This window comes from Chiloscyllium plagiosum, unplaced genomic scaffold (genome assembly GCF_037043375.1).
Source record: "Chiloscyllium plagiosum isolate Xiang-an unplaced genomic scaffold, Cpla_swu_hap1 HiC_scaffold_5, whole genome shotgun sequence".
Taxonomy (NCBI): domain Eukaryota; kingdom Metazoa; phylum Chordata; class Chondrichthyes; order Orectolobiformes; family Hemiscylliidae; genus Chiloscyllium; species Chiloscyllium plagiosum.
In genome coordinates this window covers 33,400,626-33,420,069 of record NW_028270143.1, presented here as the reverse complement: position 1 = coordinate 33,420,069, position 19,444 = coordinate 33,400,626, and the positions used below count along the sequence as shown (strand labels likewise).

The 19,444-nt window shown below is 38.0% G+C and overlaps 1 protein-coding gene across 1 annotated transcript in view; it reads right to left on the bottom strand.

The window, feature by feature from the left end:
* Positions 1-14,756: 14,756 nt before the first annotated feature.
* The window catches only part of macc1 (MET transcriptional regulator MACC1), a 67,907-nt gene continuing 63,219 nt past the window's right edge, over positions 14,757-19,444 (bottom strand). Inside the window, exons 4-5 of the mRNA XM_043689784.2 lie at positions 17,711-17,899; positions 14,757-17,601 (exon numbers count right to left, since the gene is read on the bottom strand). Of these exons, the coding sequence (XP_043545719.1) occupies positions 17,389-17,601; positions 17,711-17,899 (402 nt within the window). The 3' untranslated portion in view covers positions 14,757-17,388. The remainder of the gene's footprint in view (positions 17,602-17,710; positions 17,900-19,444) is intronic.

Sequence of the window (19,444 nt, the reverse complement as noted above, 5' to 3'; positions counted from 1 at the left end):
GGAGTTTAAGAGTCAACCACAGTAGAATAACCAGAAGAGGAGCTGTAACTCAATAAGTAAACAGCTGTCTCCAATGTATACTTTGGTGGTGATGTAACTACATGGTAAACTTACTGAGCCAATAGCAAACTGGAAATACAGGCTTGCTTGGAATTTCACCTTATGGTGGGAAAGATTACTAAAGTGTTGTTGCCAAACTCAATGCATTCAGGAGTCACCTTCTACAGTATTTAGATGGCTTCTAATTGAATGTATAATCAATCCCATTTGACACCAAGGGGAAGGAATGCCATCTGTCCCTCCTGACAGAGATTGGAGTGATTTTAACGGTCCACCTTAATATGCATGCTTGTCATCAATCACTTGCCCAAATTGAGCAGGAAGCTACATTTGCTGACAGCTGTAGAAGAGTTCAGTCAGGAGCAGGTGTCTGCTGGGACAAACACCAGCACAAAGCTAAATGGATGGGTGGAAATGGCCGGAGCTTTTGGGGCAAAATCCAGGCAAGTGACATTCATGTCTTGCTTGTTGGCGCAGAAGAGAATTTTGTTTCATCTTGACCGGCACAAAATAAAAACAAAAATTAAAAAGAACTTGATTAGAGTTATAGAGATGTACAGCATGGAACCAGACCCTTCGGTCCAACTTGTCCATGCTGACCAGCTATCCAAACTCAATCTAATCCCACCTTCCTGCACCCGGCCCATATCCCTCCAAACCCTTCCTATTCATATACCCATACAGAAGCATCTTAAATGTTGCAATTGTACCAGCCTCCACCACTTCCTCTGGTAGTTCATTCCATTAACAAACCACACTCTGCGTGAAAACGTTGTCCCTTAAGTTTCTTCTGTATCTTTCCCCTTTCATCCTAAACCTATGCCCCTTAGTTCTGGACTCCCCGACCCCAGGGAAAGGACTTTGTCTATTTATCCTATCCGTGTCCCTCATAATTTTGTAAACCTCTATAAGATCCAGGGAAAACAGCCCCAGCCTGTTCAGCTTCTCCCTATAGCTCAAATCCTCCAACCCTGGAAACATGTTTGTAAATCGTTTCTGAACCCTTTCAAGTTTCGCAACATCCTTCCGATAGGAAGGAGACCAAAATTGCACACAATGTTACAAAAGTGGCCTAAGCAATGTCCCATACAGCCGCAACATGACGTCCCAACTCTTGTACTCAATAGTCTGACCAATAAATCTGGACTACTCCCATTGCTACGCGCTAGTGAAGGTAGAAATAGGAGGTTAAAGCAGATGAATGCGTGGCTGAGGAGCTGGTATGTCGGAGAAGGATTCACATTGATCATTGGAATCTCTTTTGGGGTAGAAGTGACCTGAACAAGAAGGATTGATTGCACCTAAATTGGAAGGGCACTAATACACTGGCAGGGAAATTTGCTAGAGCTGCTCAGGAGGATTTAGATTTGTAAGGTGGGGGTAGGAGTGGGATCCTGGGAAATAGTGAGAAAAGAGATCAATCTGAGACTGGTACAGTCAAGAAAAGAAGTGAGTCAAATAGTCAGGGCTGGCAGGGACAAAGCAGAGAACAAGATAGACTGACAAATTAAACTGCATTTATTTCAACCAGGCAAAAGTGGATACTGCAGTTGCTGGAGATTACTGGAGATGCTGGGCTTTTCCTGATGAAGGGCTTTTGCCTGAAATGTTGATTTTCCTGCACCCTTGGATGCTGTCTGACCTGCTGTGCTTTTCCAGCGCCACTCTAATCTTGACTGCATTTATTTCAATGCAAGGGGCCTAACAAGGAGGACAGATGAACTCAGGGCATGGTTAGGAACATGGGCCTGGGATTTCATAGCAACTAAAGAAATATGGCTCAGCGATGGGCAGGACTGGCAGCTTAATGTTCCAGGATACAAATGCTACAGGAAGGACAGGAAGGGAGGCAAGAGAGGTGGGGGAGTGGCATTTTTGATAAAGGATAGCATTACAGATGTACTGAGGGCGGATATTCCCGGAAATACATCCAGGGAAGTTATTTGGTTGGAAATGAGAAATAAGAAAGGGATAATCACCTTGTTGGGATTGTATTACAGAACCTCTAATAATCAGAGGGAAATTGTAACCTTACACCTGTAAGGAGTTCAGTTATCTGTAAGAATAATAGGGGTTTTATGGTAGGGGATTTTAACTTTCCAAACATAGACTGGTACCAGAGAGGGACCATTCAGCGCAGCCATTTTGGCACGAGCGATTTGATGCGGCCTGTTTGGCGCAGCCTATTTTGCCGCAGACTCATTTTGGGGCAGAACTATTTCAGCGCAGATATACGATAGTCATCAATGAAAATCAAGATAATAGTAGAATTATTAAATGGGTAGTTTCCAGTAGTTTGTAGTTATTATTAAAATAACTAGTCATCAAAGAAAAACAACTGTAGAGGGAACTTTACAAGTGATTAACGAGTGCCTAGAAAATTTGTCGGAATGATGCCTAACAACAGAGCGCTGAAGAAAATGGTTCGTAGGACAAGGAAAGAAATGGCTGCTTACCCAGTAAAGCCAAGAAATTTAGAAGAACTTGTAATTCCAGATAGCTTTAAAACATATTCTGTTAATGAATATAATGAAGAACAATTTTTACTCGCCGACAGTGGTAGCACCACCTGCAGAATATTTGGAAGAAAAAGGAGTGCAGAGTTTCTTGAAACAATCAAAAAAGTTATATGTTGATGGAACATTCAAAGTTTCCCCACCTCCATTTTCACAAAATTATGTTATTTTATGGGAAATACATAAAGATGTGTTCCTACTGTTGTATGTTTTACTCCCAAATAAGCTACGAACAACAAATGATAAATTATTTGAAATGGTTCTGGAAATACAGCCTGAATGCCGCCCTGACATTATCAACCGTGACTGTGAACTTGTACATCTCGTAGCAGGGCACAATATTCCATTGAAATTAAAGAAATTCAGGGAATTTAATGGGTTTTGAGGAAGCACAGTTAGGACTGGACTAATCACAGACTCAATGCAGTTGATACACAAATAACTACAAACTACTGGAAATTACCCATTAAATAATTCTACTATGATGTTGTTTTTCTTTGATGACTACCGTATATCTGCGTTAAAATAGTTCTGCACCTAAATGGGTCTATGACAAAATAGGCTGCGCCAAACAGGCCACGCCAAATCACTCGCGCCAAAATAGCTGCGCCGAATGGTCCTAAATCCGACTGGGGCTGCCATGATGTTAAAGGTTTAGATGGAGAGGAATTTGTTCAGTGTGTACAAGAAAAATTTCTGATTCAGTATGTGGATATACCTACGAGAGAAGGTGCAAAGCATGACCTACTCTTTGGAAATAAGGTAGGGCAGATGACTAGGGTGTCAGTTGGGGAGCACTTTGGGGCCAGCAATCATAATTTTATTAGATTTAATATAGTGATGGACAAAGAAAGACAATGTCTAAAAGTTGAAGTTCTAAATTGGGTGGTATTAGGCAAGAACTTTCAAAGCTGACTGGGGGCAGCGGGGGCGGATGTTCGCAGGTTAAAGGATGGCTGGAAAATGGGATAACGAGAATCCAGAGACAGTATATTCTAGTCTGGGTGAAAGGAAAGGCTGGTAGGTATAGGGAATGCTGGATGACTAAAGAAATTGAAGGTTTGGTTTAAAAAAAAGCATATGTCAGGGATAGACAGTATAGATTGAGTGAATTCTTAGACACGTATGAAGGAATAGGAGTACACTAAAGAGGGAAATCAGGAGGACAAAAAGGGGACACGAGATAGCTTTGATAAACAGGATTAAGGAGAATCCAAAGGGTTTTTACAAATACATTAAGGACAAAAGGGTAACTAGCGAGAGAATAGGGCCCCCTAAAGATCAGCAAGGTGGCCTTTGTGTGGAGCCGCAGGAGATGATGAAGACACTAAATGTATTTTGCATCAGTATATACTGTGGAAAAGGACATGTAAGATATAGAATGTAGGGAAATAGATGGTGACATCTTGAAAACTGTCCATATTACAGAGGAGGAAGTGCTGGATGTCTTGTAACGCATAAAAGTGGATAAATCCCCAGGATCTGATCAGGTGTACCCTAGAACTCTGTGGGAAGCTAGGGAAATGATTGCTGGGCCCCTTACTGAGATATTTGTATCATCAATAGTCACAGGTGAGATGCCAAAAGACTGGAGGTTGGCTAATGTGGTGCCACTGTTTAAGAAGGGCGGTAAGGACAAGCCAGGGAACTATAGACCAGTGAGCCTGACGTTGGTGGTGGGCAAGTTGTTGGAGGGAATCCTGAAGGACAGGATGTACATGTATTTGGAAAGGCAAGGACTGATTAGGGATAGTCAACATGGCTTTGTGCGTGGGAAATCATGTCTCACAAATTTGATTGAGTTTTTTGAAGAAGTAACAAAGAGGATTGATGAGGACAGAGCAGTGGACGTGATCTATATAGACTTCAGTAAAGCATTTGATGAGGTTCTCTGTGGGAGACTGATTAGCAAGGTTAGGTCTCATGGAATGCAGGGAGGATTAGCCATTTGGATACAGACCTAGCTCAAAGGTAGAAAACAGAGGGTGGTGGCGGAGGGTTGTTTTTCAGACTGGAGGCCTGTGACCAGTGGAGTGCCACAAAGATCGGTGCTGGGTCCACTACTTTTTGACATTTATTTAAATGATTTGGATGTGAGCATAAGAGGTATAGTTGGTAAGTTTGCAAATGACACCAAAATTGGAGGTGTAGTGGATAGCGAAGAAGGTTACTTCAGAATACCACGGGATCTTGAACAGATGAGCCAATGGGCTGAAGAGTGGCAGATGGATTTTAATTTAGATAAATGCGAGGTGCTGCATTTTGGGAAAGCAAATCTTAGCAGGACTTCTACACTTAATGGTGAGGTCCTAGGCAGTGTTGCTGAACAAAGAGACCTTGGAGTGCAGGTTCATAGCTTCTTGGAAGTAGAGTCGCAGGTAGATAGGATAGTGAAAAAGGCGTTTGTAGGTTTTATTGCACTACGCCCCTATGCCTTCCCAATAATTTTGGATGTATGGAAAAATAAGGAAGGCTTTTCAAAATAAGTCTGTACTAAGATTGAAATCAATCTCTGATAATGCAGGTAAGTCCATTCCGTATATTTAATGTAACACCCTATTGCCATCCAGCAAGAATTCTGCCTACCTGTTAAACGGCAGAGGTTAACATTGGAATGCAGGTAATGGAATCAGAGAAGGTAGGTTATACAAAGAATGACTTTGAATACAAAGAACCTGCCACCCTAGTTTTCATTTGAAATATAGCAAAGGTTTTCTATGGTAAGTGTGGGATTATGGGTCAAAATTCCTTTGGTATTTACAAATTATACAAGTTTTATTTCAATGCAGATACTGTTTTTAAACTCCTTGGCTGGCTGTCTGAAGCAGGACCAACTTATAGCATCACAGTCTCCATAAAAAATAAAGCAATGTGGCAGGTCATGAATCCATTCATAGCTGGATTCAGGTTTGAAACTTGTGCTATTGACACTAATCTAGTCTGATAATTTTTTATTAAGCCTAAGATATTAAAATGTAAAGATTGAGTCTAAATACACACTGAATAAAATGATCTTCAAACCTTTCAATGATGTGTGCAATATAAATGTGAGCAAACATTTCATTGTTTGCCAACTTGATACTGAAGTGACTTGATTGCAGAAAAGTGGGGTGGAAGAAAGGCATCTATCAATGACGGCTTAAGTGTCACAGCTCAATCGATTTCTGCCTGTGCTAGTCTAGTGTCCCTTAAACATGCATCTTACCACAAAGTCATTCCTTATTCATGTGCGCTTGGTCTCAATGGACCTGTTCTAAAATGTGCTGAGTTAAGAATAAGTCACATTTCTAGAGTAACAAAAGAAACAATATTCTAGCTAACGCCCAGATGTAGTAATATAAACATTTTGTTGTAGACTTCATTTCAAATGTTACTTCATATTTACAATTGCAGTTGGCAGTATGGAGTTCCCTTAATCTGTTTAAGTGAAAACCAAATTAAAAGCAGTAAATTCAATGGATTAGGTTGAAGGTGAAAGCAGTAAAATACAGGTCCTATTTTCTGACAATTAATATAAAGGATGTGTATTCAATGTTTTGGTATTAAACATGTGTATTTACTACCAAATTGCTAATGCTCCATGTTCTGAGCCATTAAGTCTCAATTTACTGTTGACAGAAATTTAAAGCATCAATAGCTATAAAAAAATGAGGTTAAGTTCCTGAACAAGCAGGAAGAGATTTTTGGCTATATTGCTGAGTTAGTAAGAAATTGATCAAAAGTAGGGAGGCCAGATTCAGAGAACAGGAGTTATCCATGAAGGCATGCATAAAATGCATAAAAATCAGAGTTGGCATCTCTCCCCAAATTCACAGACCTGATGAAAAGCCTGAAATAAAGCAATATGGTAGCACAATTCAATCTTCAAGATAATCTGGTACAAAGTTAGGAAACCATAAAATCATGTAAAGAAAGTCACAAAAGAGAATTGTGCTAATCTCTTATGGTAGAAGGGCAACCAGCAACTAAATGAGTACTTAGAATGAGAGAGGGAGTCACTAGCAATTTGCTATTTGGAACTCTCACAGAAGATATCCTTAGTTCTTGTGGGTCATTGTTGTGATGTAAAGTGTAATTAACATTATATACCTCCACATTTCTGGGGGGTTAATGACTTTAACATGCCAGTATTTCTTGAGCTGTTTTTTTAAACAGCATGAAAGAAGGAGCCCACAGGGTGACAATGGGAGTTTCTTTTCATTGGATGAGTTTTACAAGCAGAGTAAAGATTGCAGAGATGTAGCTTGCTTACTGTTTAGAATCATCAGGATTCTTTTTGCTTAGAGGAAAATCTCATGGCTTGACAAGCTTTGTTTTCATTTTGCAGAAATCCTGTTTGAAGTTAGAAATAGAACACATTTTTACAATGAGAAAAGTGCTACTTCAGAAATGGTAGGTTTTTTTTTTGCCTTAGTGTAAAGGTTTTAGTTGAAAGCTGCAGACCAGAAGTATTTTGGCTAAACCATGGAAGAGTTATTTGAAGCTGAAAAACTCTAAATTCAATTGTGTGACTAATCCAGGAAGGCTCTACCAAACTTTCAAGAGCAGAATTGAAAGAAACAGCTAAATTAAGCCTACGGATATGATAGAGGAGCAAAATCTCTATTGTGTTTCAGTACTGTAAACTTATGGTATTGGGTTAGAAGTGATTGTATTTTACTACATTTCAATATCTTTCAAATTGTGTCACAATTAAATAGCTTGGTTTATTTTATTTTGTCTTTTCCCTCATGCAACAAACTTCTGGTTTATTGTTAAAACTGAATCTACAGAATTGTGTACTGGTGTTTCAGTGAAAATCACCATATTAATTATACATATGTATTTAAAGAAAACAAAACATGTTCTATCAAGCCAGATTTCAGTGCGAGATAATGTGCCCAGAAATAACATCTGCTGGGATCATGCCACTTTACAATTGACTCTGCTAGGATCTTCACCATAATACTACATATTTAAAGAACAGTGGTTAAACTACATAGAAGGGAAATCACATCCCATAATATTTGACATGGTTGATATAATGTTTGATTGTTTTGATTTTTGTATATCTAGATTTCAACTTGTCTACAGCACTGAATCCAGCCTTTTCAATTGTGGCTACAATGAGCACCTCTCCACCTCCTTATTGAACACCTCATGTGGTTCAAAAAAAAATCACTTCAGCATCAATCCTCCTGCAGGCAGTTCACCAGTCTGGCTATACTTCTGGTTATTTCAACTAAACTACCAAAACACCTACAATGCATTTTGCACCTGAATGGTCTTCTTGGATGTAACCAGGAGCTTGAACATTCCCAAATGCCTTTCTAAATTCTCATTTATATCACCTGTATCATCCTATCAGACATTGAAATTTGGTTATTTTCATTTGGAGGGCATTTTAATTAAGTTACCTGCAATATATAAATGTAAGAATCTAAAAATCTCACGTTGATAGCTAAGGGTGTTACTGTCACTGAAGTCCCCAATGTCAATTTCCTGGAGCTCCCATTGACCAGAAGCTGAAGTGGAGCAGATATATTCACAAACTATGGCTTTGAGTGTGGTTTGGAGTTTGGGAATTCCAATATGATTATAGAACCTCCTGACTCCTTAAACTTGTCCACAATCTACAAGACTCAAGTCAGGAATGTGATAGAATACTTGCAGCTTGCCTTGAGTGCACTCCAAGAAGCTTGACTCCATTTAGGACAAAGCAGCACCTCGTACACCAGCGAATTTACTATCCATCACTGGTACATAGTGGCAGCAGTATGTGCAGACTAATTCCTAATGTCATCCCATGGAATCCCCTTGCATGCTTCTTTAAAAGAAAAGGCTCAAGAATACAAGTTAATTATAGACATTAAACCCGCCCTTATATGTACCTATATATCACACCTTATATCACACAACAGTAACCCATGAGAACTAAGGATATTCCCTGCAAGTGTTTCAAACAGAAACTTGCTAATACAACATATCCTGCAGCAACTCACCAAGGTTCCCTCAGCAGCATCTTCCAATCATGTGGCTTTGATCACCGAGAAGAATATGGCCAGAAGTGCGTGGGAACACCATTATGTAAGCCTTCCTCCAAACCTTGCATGATCTTGACTTTGATATATTTTGCCATTCCTTCACCGTAGTTGGATCAAAATCCTGTAACTTCTTCCTAATGGCACAGAGTATTCCTGCATTAGGTGGGATGCAGCAGTTCATGAAAATAGCTCACCACCACCTCTCAACGGTAATTAGGGATGGCAACAATTGCTAACCTTGCCAGCAATGCTCATATGCTATTAAAGAAATATTCCCTATTCAGCCATATTCTTTAGGACTTAGAATGTACAAAATATGTATGAATAAAGTAATGTAAAAAGAAGTAAATCTTCTCAAAGTAATCAGAGGCATTAATGGAGCAAAAACAAAGATCACTGAATCTTATACCTAAGCACAAAATATGTTAGGTTTTGTGCAGGTTTCTCACTGAGGTCTAGTAGGACTTCTTGCCAAATATTACCATATTGACTGCATTAACTATCTACCTGGTCCCAATGGTATTCCTTACATTTGACTCTAGCCCCACCTTACCAGGTGCCATTCCTGGAACAATTGGCCAATGAACAGATATTCACAGAAAGAACAGCATCCCTGGTAGCTATGCCATTTTGAAAAGGCTGCTGTGGACTCAGACAAGCAGTGATATTGTGAAGCTGCCCTGCTCAGTCATGGATAGATTCCGAACATATCAGAATAGAAGGAAGAGGAGGAGGTGGAGGAAAAGATGGCACCACAATTCTCCGACAGGGACCTGGAGATTCTGGTGGTAGGCGTGATGCAAAGAAGTGGTGCTTCTCGGAAGATGAGCAGAGGCAGCTATACCACCAAAACTAGGCAGCCTGCTTTGAGATCAGTGCTATCTTGCTGATGTGGAGGAATGGCCAGCAGTGCTGTAAGAAGCACAATGACCCGCTCTGCCTGACCAGGGTCTATGTCACACATTTCTCTCTATCTCTGCTTTTGCACCCATCTCCGACCAAGGCTCTTACTCTACAAAGAGCTGTGGATGCTGGAAATCTGAAACAAAGGCAGAAATTGCAGCAAACAATCAGCAGGTCTGACACCTGTACAGAAAGATTAGAGTCAACATTTCAAATCAAGTGACTTTACTTCAGAACCCTCGATCCCACGCAATGGGTTCCAGGGTCTTTTTCTGATGGGATCACCACCCTTGGTACTCCCTCCCCTTTTCTCTAGTTTCTCTGGATGGACACAACAGTTTACCATGGCTCTCCTCCTTCAGCAACCTAATAGGCCAGGCCTGGAGGAGAAATGCGCAGATCCCTAATTGATGCCTATACATCTCTTTGACAACTGCATTAGCCCTAATCCCTAGGGCTAAGCAGGCATAAAGACTGACAGTGACCCACTCCCTAACTACAGAAGCACAGAGCCACTCCCCTCACTCTCTTGGAGAATACCTCAATGGGGTACCTGACTGTGGTCAAGCCTATATATTGGTAAGGGAGGCAGCCTTTGACTCAAATGTGTCAGGACTTCCTGATTGACAGATGCCGCCATGGACTTCAGTGAGAACTATTCACCTCAGACTTTGAGATGTAACTGCTTGCTTGCTGCACATGCAGTGTGTTCAGAACATAGAACAATCCAGCACAAGAACAGGCCCTTCAGTCCACTCTGTCTGTACTGGCCATTCTAAACTGACCTCATCTGCCTGCACATGGTCCTCTATTCCTAGTGTTTGTCATGTAAGCTGCTGGCCCATGGTGCAGGTATGAGATTGATGTAGTACACTGTTGATCATCAATACCTACACCTCCTGACTGTGGAATGCTGACCAGCAAAGCAAGCTGTCTGGTTATGTGACTGCTCCAACTGGCAGAGTAAAAGAGACATTGCTGCTGTGAGCATGCGTGTAGGTGCTAAGTGAGCGAGCACTGAGAGAGCAAATTATCAGCCCAGAGATGCAACCTCGTCCAAACTATGAGCTGAGTGCGTGCTGCTGTCTGTAGTGTCAGCTTTTCAATTCTAGTTGCTGCTGCACCCTCTATTGCAAGTCTGCACTTCCTATGCATCCTGTAAATGAAGGAGAGATCCCATGATAATCCTGAGTGGTTGGCAAATATCAGGTGCCAATGTCTACAGATGAGGGGGTGTGCCCTTTGTTGCTGTTCAGTGCAGAGCAACACGGAGGCTGGTTGCAGCTAGTGCTGCAGTTGCCACACTGACTTGAATGTTAAGAATTTTCAATATCTAACTTGTTTGTAATGTTCAGTAAATGCAGAAACTGAGCATTCATGAGGGTAGTTATGGTATTAGGATGATGTTAAACAAGCTATGATCCTCTTTAATTAACAACCCACTACTGCCATGCAAAAAACTCACCTCACAGTTCAGCAAACGCATAGAAAATGGAGGGAATTGTCAAGATAAACCTTGCCAGACTTCTTGTCAGATTCTGCCAGAAATCTTGCCATTGGCAATGTCATTCAGGCCCCTATAAGATTCCACCCATGAGACATGGTGCTACTGGGTAATTTCCTTCAATAATTCTATTCATACCTGCTATGGTTTAATATAAATATTCCAAATTTCTTAAACCAATCTATCGTTTGTGTGAATACCAGGATGAGAGTATTAGCGTGAGAAGGATCAGGCTTTGTGTCTCCTTGGCGAGAAAGACAGGCCATCATATAGGATTTTTTTTTCTCTGTCAATGTTTCATTTTAAGAAATGGTAAGACTTCACAATGGTAGACACTGATTAACAAGAGAGAGATATTTTGGTCAGAGATGAACAGAGTGCTGGCTGCTGACCTTATAATAAACTGCCTGCAAATGTTTCAAGCTGAGGCATGAAATGGAAGCAATGACATTCCAGGCATTTAACATTAAATTTTTCAGGACCAGAGAATTTGTTCATCAGCAATAATGGTACAGCATATCATTTTCAGTCTGTCAATGTACTCTACCTCTATAACATAAACCATTCTCATAAAACTCAAATGGGTAAACTGTTGCTGAAATTACTAAATAGGTAGTTGAATGATTTGGGAATTTCATACAAGGGAATTGACTTTGAAGCAATATAAAGTGAGAGGAAATTTAACATACTGACAATTATTTTTCTGGTCACCCTGTATGGCACTATCATTACCATCTTTTAAATATATTTCCAATAACTGTAACTGGTGACCAGGGTGATCCTTGTATTGAAATTGGTGTCAGTATGGGTAAAACAATAATAATGATGAGAGTTGATTGAACAAAGATTTTCATAAGCACATATCAAAATAGAAACTAGCAACATAAATAAATAAGAGGATTAATGAAATACGAAGATAATTACAAATGTCTCTTGTAACTTCCAGTAAACATGTTTCAGTATACTGTACTAACAATATCACCTGGCATAGTATTAAAATTCCAAGGGTAATCATGCATAAAGCATGCAACTTGTGAGGTCCAGACATGATGCAGATCATAAATTAAAATAAATAAATAGCAGTGACATATAATTCTGTTGATTCAGGTGCAATCTTCACATAACAGGAAATTCCAGTAAATTAACACTACCCAAGGGATCATTTTTAACTCAACCATTTTGAGACTATATTAGCTCACTTTACTTGAGATACTTGAGTTGTCAGGACAATAACAGTTTAAGTCATAGACCAGAAGAAACAGGTCACTTCATTACACATTAACAAATTACAGAGCCACATGGAGGATGATCCATTATGCAAACAGAGAATGATTGTAATTGGAATGAACCTATAATGGACAGGCTCCATGATCCTTAGAAACCTCTAACACTGCCATAATTTTTCCATTTAAAAATAATTCCATCTATAAATGTTTTTGAAGAATTAAATAAGGCATATTTGATCAACATGACATTAAAGGTCAGGAAACATAAAAATAAAGGATTGTTGGTCAATTGAGGTGGACAAACAGTTCTGATCACTGCTGTTTCAATATTTGCCTTTGGTTTAGAGAAGACACATTTTAGAAATCAGCCATTAGGCCCCATAATTTGTTTTGTTACTGACTTTGTCAACAAGTGTTCAGCGTACAATGTTTAAGACCAAAAAAAAAAGAATAATTCTGAAGTGTCATATAACATAAGTTATTAATGTTTTTAGCTAATATGAACAAATGCATCTTTTGAGCAAGAAAATCCAACCTTAAACATTCCTATTCCTCTACCTTCTATTCGTTACTGATTGAAGTAGTTTAATGATGTTTCCATAAAATAAAAGTTACCTATTAAACATTTTCCTTATAGTCAAGCCGTAGGCTGTAAATACAGCTGTTGTCTTGACACGTTTAAATAAAACAGTAAATTAAGAATTGCCACAAAAAAATTATGTACAAATAAAACTGTTTAAAATCTTACCGAGAGATTTTGGAAACTTCTAATTCGGGAAGCTCTAACAATGAGTTTGACGAAAACTATTTATTGTTGTACAATGCGTGAAATAACAATTGAAACATTGACATGTTAAAAAAATGACAAATATATTCTGCTCCACAAGACTGAGACAGCAAGCATCTTTTCCAAGCCACACTTCGCTATCAGCATGCAAAACGTTTTTATATATCAGAGTCCTTTGTCACTAAATTGCAGATTTCATACATTAAAGTTTAGAGGTAAGATTATACTGATAACCAAGTGTCCACTAACAGAAGCACTGTTAAAACTGAATTCATTTAAGGTTTGCATTTGTGAAAAAATCATTTTCAAATATCACTATTGCCAGCATTCTGATTTAGATAGTTTACTGCCTCTAATTCTCCTTTCTCTACACGGTGTCTGGTGGCTATCTAAGCAGAACAGGCACTTGTTTAACATAAAATAGTTTAGTGCACAATAGCAATAATTATAGTTTACAATTACTGGCTAGGCTATTTATCAAGAACTCTTGGGAGCTTTACAGGACACATGTTTCCATTAGATACTCAAGCACATTTCAAGTATCTCCATCCAAAGACTGTGTTACATCAAACGGAGTAAAATTTTATGTAACAGAACATCGATTTCGCAGAACCATTACTTTATGTAAGATTGCCCTCTAACCTTCATTTTCTTTGTAGGTAAACATTATACATTCACGTGTGTAACAATATTTTATTTACCACTACCCCATCAACCCAATCCACAATATCTAGGATTTCACAAGGGCTGGTGGTCTGGTCATTTCCAGTTTTCTAAATACCCTCTTCAGATTCGGATGAGTAATAGACCTTTTATTTGAGAAATGTTGATGTTAGTTCTGATCTGTGGATCATTTCTCTGTTGGGGAATCTTTCCTCTGTCGGATATCATTCATGGAAGATGTTATCCCTTGTATCTGGAGTTGTTAGTCCATAACCTTATCTGAAGAACCTTTAACCTTCCAAATTTCCTTCATAGAGGGCCTCAAGTAGCTGTCTTATAACATCACGCAGGGGTCCTTTAATCTCTTGAATTCCATCATGGACGACAGCTGCTCTGGCGTTACTGGATTTTTGAATAAGACTATCTTTCTGACTGAAACTGGAAGTTTTACATGGCAGTAACCTGGATACTTTAACCAAGCAATTGCTTCTTCCTGAACATATCCTGAAATTTGTAGAAGTTGGGCTGGCTTCCATGAATTGTTGATCAGAATGGACATCGTAATTCCTCCTCAGTGGTTGGTGGATTGGTAAATTAGACTTTTTCCACATTCTCACTTTGGTTATTGCAAGATCTTATTTGTTCTCATTTTGAACTAATCTAAATATTTTAGGACATCAAAAGTATGTGTACTTTAATATTCTGGTAATTAATAACATTGCACAATATGACCTACTGTATTTACTTGTTGAGCCTCAGATTCTTTGGATTTGAATCATTGTAAGTTTGTGGTGTTGAAAAGAAGGTCAAAAACTTTATTTTGCCATGTGTTTTAAGATTTTATTTCCTGAACTGTTTCTACATTTAGGCAGCATGGTTTGTATTTATTTCTTCTGTGTAATAAACTTATGTTTCATTGTTCAAGAAACTTTGCAGCCATGTGACTGACCACATTAAATAAAATACGAAAAAAAACACCAACCCAGATTTCATCGTGATCTGATTTATTCAGTTATTAGTGTTACCATTATAAACCATGTGAAATTTGGCGATTAATCACAAGATGCAGCTTAATTCTAATTTAGAACTTTATTGACAAGTGAGTAAATAATGCTGCTAAGTATTTCTTTCAAGTTGTATTTCACGATACTTGCATGAAAAGGTTATATTAAAAAACATTCAGCTATGTCCTATGTGCCTTGCACTGTACATAAGCAATTGCACCGTTTTATAGTCCCAAATTAGCTGTTACAAGAAGAAATTGATCAGAAAATAGTAGGAATATTTCAAACTAATAACATGGAAACATTTGTCATAGCTTTTAAACATTAAATCTAAAGTTAAAATGGTTGCCATTTTTCTGAACAATCCCAAAATATAACCTGAAATGACATAAAGGACTAGTATGTATAACTATACAAATAGTAAAACAAAAAAAAAAGAGAGCTGGATAACCACAGAATATCTTGTTTAACAGTTGGCGAACACAGATGTCAAGTTTCAATTTCTTTGAAGCACATATTGCATTACATGACTTTACTTTGCTAAGAAAACATGCCATTGTTACCCGAAACAGTTACAGAAAATCAGAAGTCAGTAACTGAGTGCCCTTCAGCCCTAGGAACAAGAACACAGCAAACCATGGAAGGAAGGGAAGGAAAAAGGAAAGGGAAGGAAAAATGAAAAAAAGGAAAAAAGGAAAAAAGGAAGGAAGGAAGGAAGGAAGGAAAAAAGGAAGGAAGGAAGGAAGGAAGGAAGGAAGGAAGGAAGGAAGGAAGGAAGGAAGGAAGGAAGGAAGGAAGGAAGGAAGGAAGGAAGGAAGGAAGAAAAAGTAATTATAACCTACTGCAAAAGAACTACATACTGCACCAGATAATACAACATATCTTTGTATTCCTCAATATTCCTTGTCATAATTTTTATTTAATACAATATATATGTGAAAATAAATTAAAAGTTCAAGGAGGAAGACAAGACAAAAGGAAATAACTTATCCCCAGAGAAAAACTGTAAATTATATGTACATCATTAATGCAATCACTATTGATCCCAGCATTTTAGAAATTTTGGCAGCTTTCGTAACAGGTACAATAAGGATACTGGATATTTGCCAACTCTTTCTCATGGCAGTATATCAACTTTTGGCAGAGTTTAATGAGGGCATATGGAACATATTACTTATTAATGTTTGGTATCTAAACTGTGGATGAAGATTAGACACTTATTCTCATCGCTTAACACACACACATCACCCACAATTAGAAAAAGCTTCCTTTCATCATACCTGATGATCCTCATGTTATTTTGTAATCGTTCTTTGTATGACTCCTTACAAGCAATTTTACAAACTGTATTCCCAGAAAAGAACTTTATACATAAGGAGAACCTTTTAGGGAATCAGGCCCAAATGATCGGTTATTCATTTTTGAACATCCCGCAAAACTTAGTGATCTCAGGATGTGAATTCCTGATGAGCAATTTGTATGTAACACTGTGTGACAGGGACATGCATTTATAAAAATGACCCTTACTCTCAAGATGGAACATTATAAGCATTGCTTATATCTATACATAACTTTGAAATGCTATGCCTTATTAAAATAATTGCAAGAAGAGAATAAAAATGGAAAACTCCTCATCAAGTATGGAGGCTCCAGGTTGTGAATCTGAAAACATGATCTTTTCTCTCATGGGATCTATAGAAGAATACTAAATCCAAAAAAATGAGACAGCAATTCACACAAATCAAGATGATATTGGAGTCAATTTAAGAATATTGTAAGCATCGGTCATAGCATATGTTTTTGCATTGCTGGAACTACGTACTTTATATTATCAGTTTTGAAAATAAAGCCTAGAAATTGGTGGTCATCAGACGAGTGCTTAATGTATGCACATATTATTCCTTTACCATTATTGATTTGGACATATTAAGACACTGTGTTAATGCTCACATTAAAATAACAGACAAAGAACAACATACAAATATCATGGTCATGTAAAGACTCCAAAAATTATGTTGGCCAAAAATAGTAGTGCATATTTTATTAAATATATGACCCTAGTGGTGCACTATAGGTTTTGGTTTAAGCTTGGTGAGATATAAGTCTCTATAAATGAGAATGTTTCCATACAAATGTGTGCCACTATGTTCATAGATGCAGTTAATCAAGTTTTTGAAGTCAACATTGAGAGATAATGGGGCAGCCCACAACTCCCACAGAAAATAAATCCTGGTTTATCATGCATACTATATCAAATTCTCCCTAAATTGCTGATCATGAAGGAACTATGGTTTAAATTTTTAAAACTATTTGAAAAAGGGAACAACTTAGTCCAAATATTATCATGCTCTGAAGTGAAATACAGATGCTAAAAAAGTTAAAATAAAGAAACAGCTTGTCACTTAACCCAATATTTTTCACAAACACATCACTTCTGTAAATAGGTTCAACTTATTTGGTGCTAAGCTACAAATATTTGAAAACAAAAGTAATAGAATGATTCCCAAATCTTAACCCATCTTCAATTCACCTGAGACATACATGAACCCTATAACTTATCACGTTTTGTTTGATAGTATTTATCAAATATGTAATTGCATTCTAGGAGAACAGTCTTGCTTCTCTTTCTCCCCCACTTCACAAACAGTTTAAGAATTGATTTAGTGCCTGTTTTCTATAAAACAAAAAAAGTTAAGAGAGAGTTATTCCTCATCATGCTTGGCAAATGCAGCAGCTCTTAGTATTTCCATACAGTTCACCAAAATAAGAACCCCTGTTAGTTGTCTCCAATGTCTTGTAATTGGGTTTTTCATTCTATCCAGTGCAGTGTGCAATTCTTGCAGTACATCCCGGTATCCATCTCCAAACTTGATGCTCCATGTATAAAGAAAATCATATGCTGGCTTCCACATGGTCTGTAAAAAGGACAAATAAAATGTGAATGAAAGAGTTCAAAATGCACGAAAAAAAAATGCTGGATTGTTGCATAATGTGCATAGTTACACCATCAAAGCAATATCCCACCTCCTGGTTAATTTCACCACTTTTAGTTCTGTGAGGTGCTTCATATGATTCTATTTGCTGCTTTGAGAGTTTGGATAGTTTTTCCCCTAACTCTCTCCAACGGACACCAAGCTCCACAGCTGTTGAGAGCATAACAACATCTTGAACAAGACGAGCAACTATTCCTTGGCAATCAAGCTTTAAAAGTCCCTAGAAAACAACAAGTGTGTCATTTAGAAAATGGTTTATAGCTTAGTATGACAAAGTTTCAGCTTGTTACACAGACTTTAAATATCTATAGTTGGCTAAGAGTAGCTGGAGAAAGATAGCTTTGCTTGGAATGAAAATGTTATACATCAATCAAGATTAGATTTTCAAACCTTTAGATTTTTTTAATCAAGCCCATGGTAGCACTATAAAACAAAAGTAAAATAATTCTCCAGAGTACAATTCAGTTACGTGCAGAGGAATGATATGGTTTTGTAATTACATAGAATACCAACAAAGAGAAGCTGTTGAAGCTTTTGTCTCGAGGTCATTAGGACAGACTCTGGAATGCCAAATTTCAAAGACAGCAAAAGTTTATATTGTTTGAGAAGAAAGGGTACAGATTGGTTGGAAAGGTTACTTTGATCTCTCAATGGATTGTCATGGAGAATGCACAAGGGGACGATAGCTCTCCACGTTGTGTTGAATTCCTTGTTCTTCTGCAGAGCAGATCCCTTCATAGGAATTTATGTAACTTCCAAGAAGCGTAATGAGCCGCATCGTGAGTCCAAACGATAACCTTCAATTGTTTTTCAGTGTAAAACTTTGCATACTCCAGAATGCCTTTTTGGACTTGGTCGTATTTTGTTCAGATAAAACACTTCTGTGGTGCTATGGTATAGTATTTTCACCTATTGCTCAGATTTTTGTTGAGCACTTTAAGTCAAAAAGAATGATAATTAAACAATTTTGTGTGCGCTAATGATTCTACTAAGGGCCAATCTAGGATTATCAGTCAGGTTCACAATGCAGCCCACATAAACTTGCCAGAAACTATAAATACTCATTTACAGGGACATTTTCTCTGCAAGAAGAAAAAAAAAAATGTGTCCAGTCAGTGCAAAAGCACAAGGAAAAAATCCTTGCTGCATTTTCCTTGGTAATGTCTTAATAAACCAGCACAGACTTGCGAACTGATCTGCACTCCTTCTCTTATGCAGTATGCTAAAACTTTTAGTATTTTACTTCTAATAAGATTTGTTTTGGAGATGTTAACTATGAACCAAGATCTGAAGGTGACCTTTGGACTGGAGCAGATGTTTTTTCCAAAAAGTGAGGAAAAACTGTGTTTGGGTCTGTTAGAATTGCACCTGCCAAGGTTACAGCACAGAGGTTTGAATACTCCCTGGTTCTCCTTCAATTATCAACTTATTGAAAATTTGGAGAATAGAATCTCAAATAATAAGTATTAAATGAACATTCCTTAAAACCTACTGAAATCTAGTTGCATGCAGTGGTATCCTCAGAAACCGAGCAAGATACAATCATATGTGCCTGTGATATTACAAGCAAGATACAATCATATGTGCCTGTAGAGGCTGTTTCAGTGAAATGGCCAGTTCCCTCTTTCTTTTTTATTTATCCCACACTGTGTCCATTTGTCTGAGTGAGGATAAGAATCAAAGACGATTGGGTTTAAATCATAGATATTAAACTTACCACATGCTTTAAAATTTGCTCCATTAAAGCTACTATATTAATAAGTTG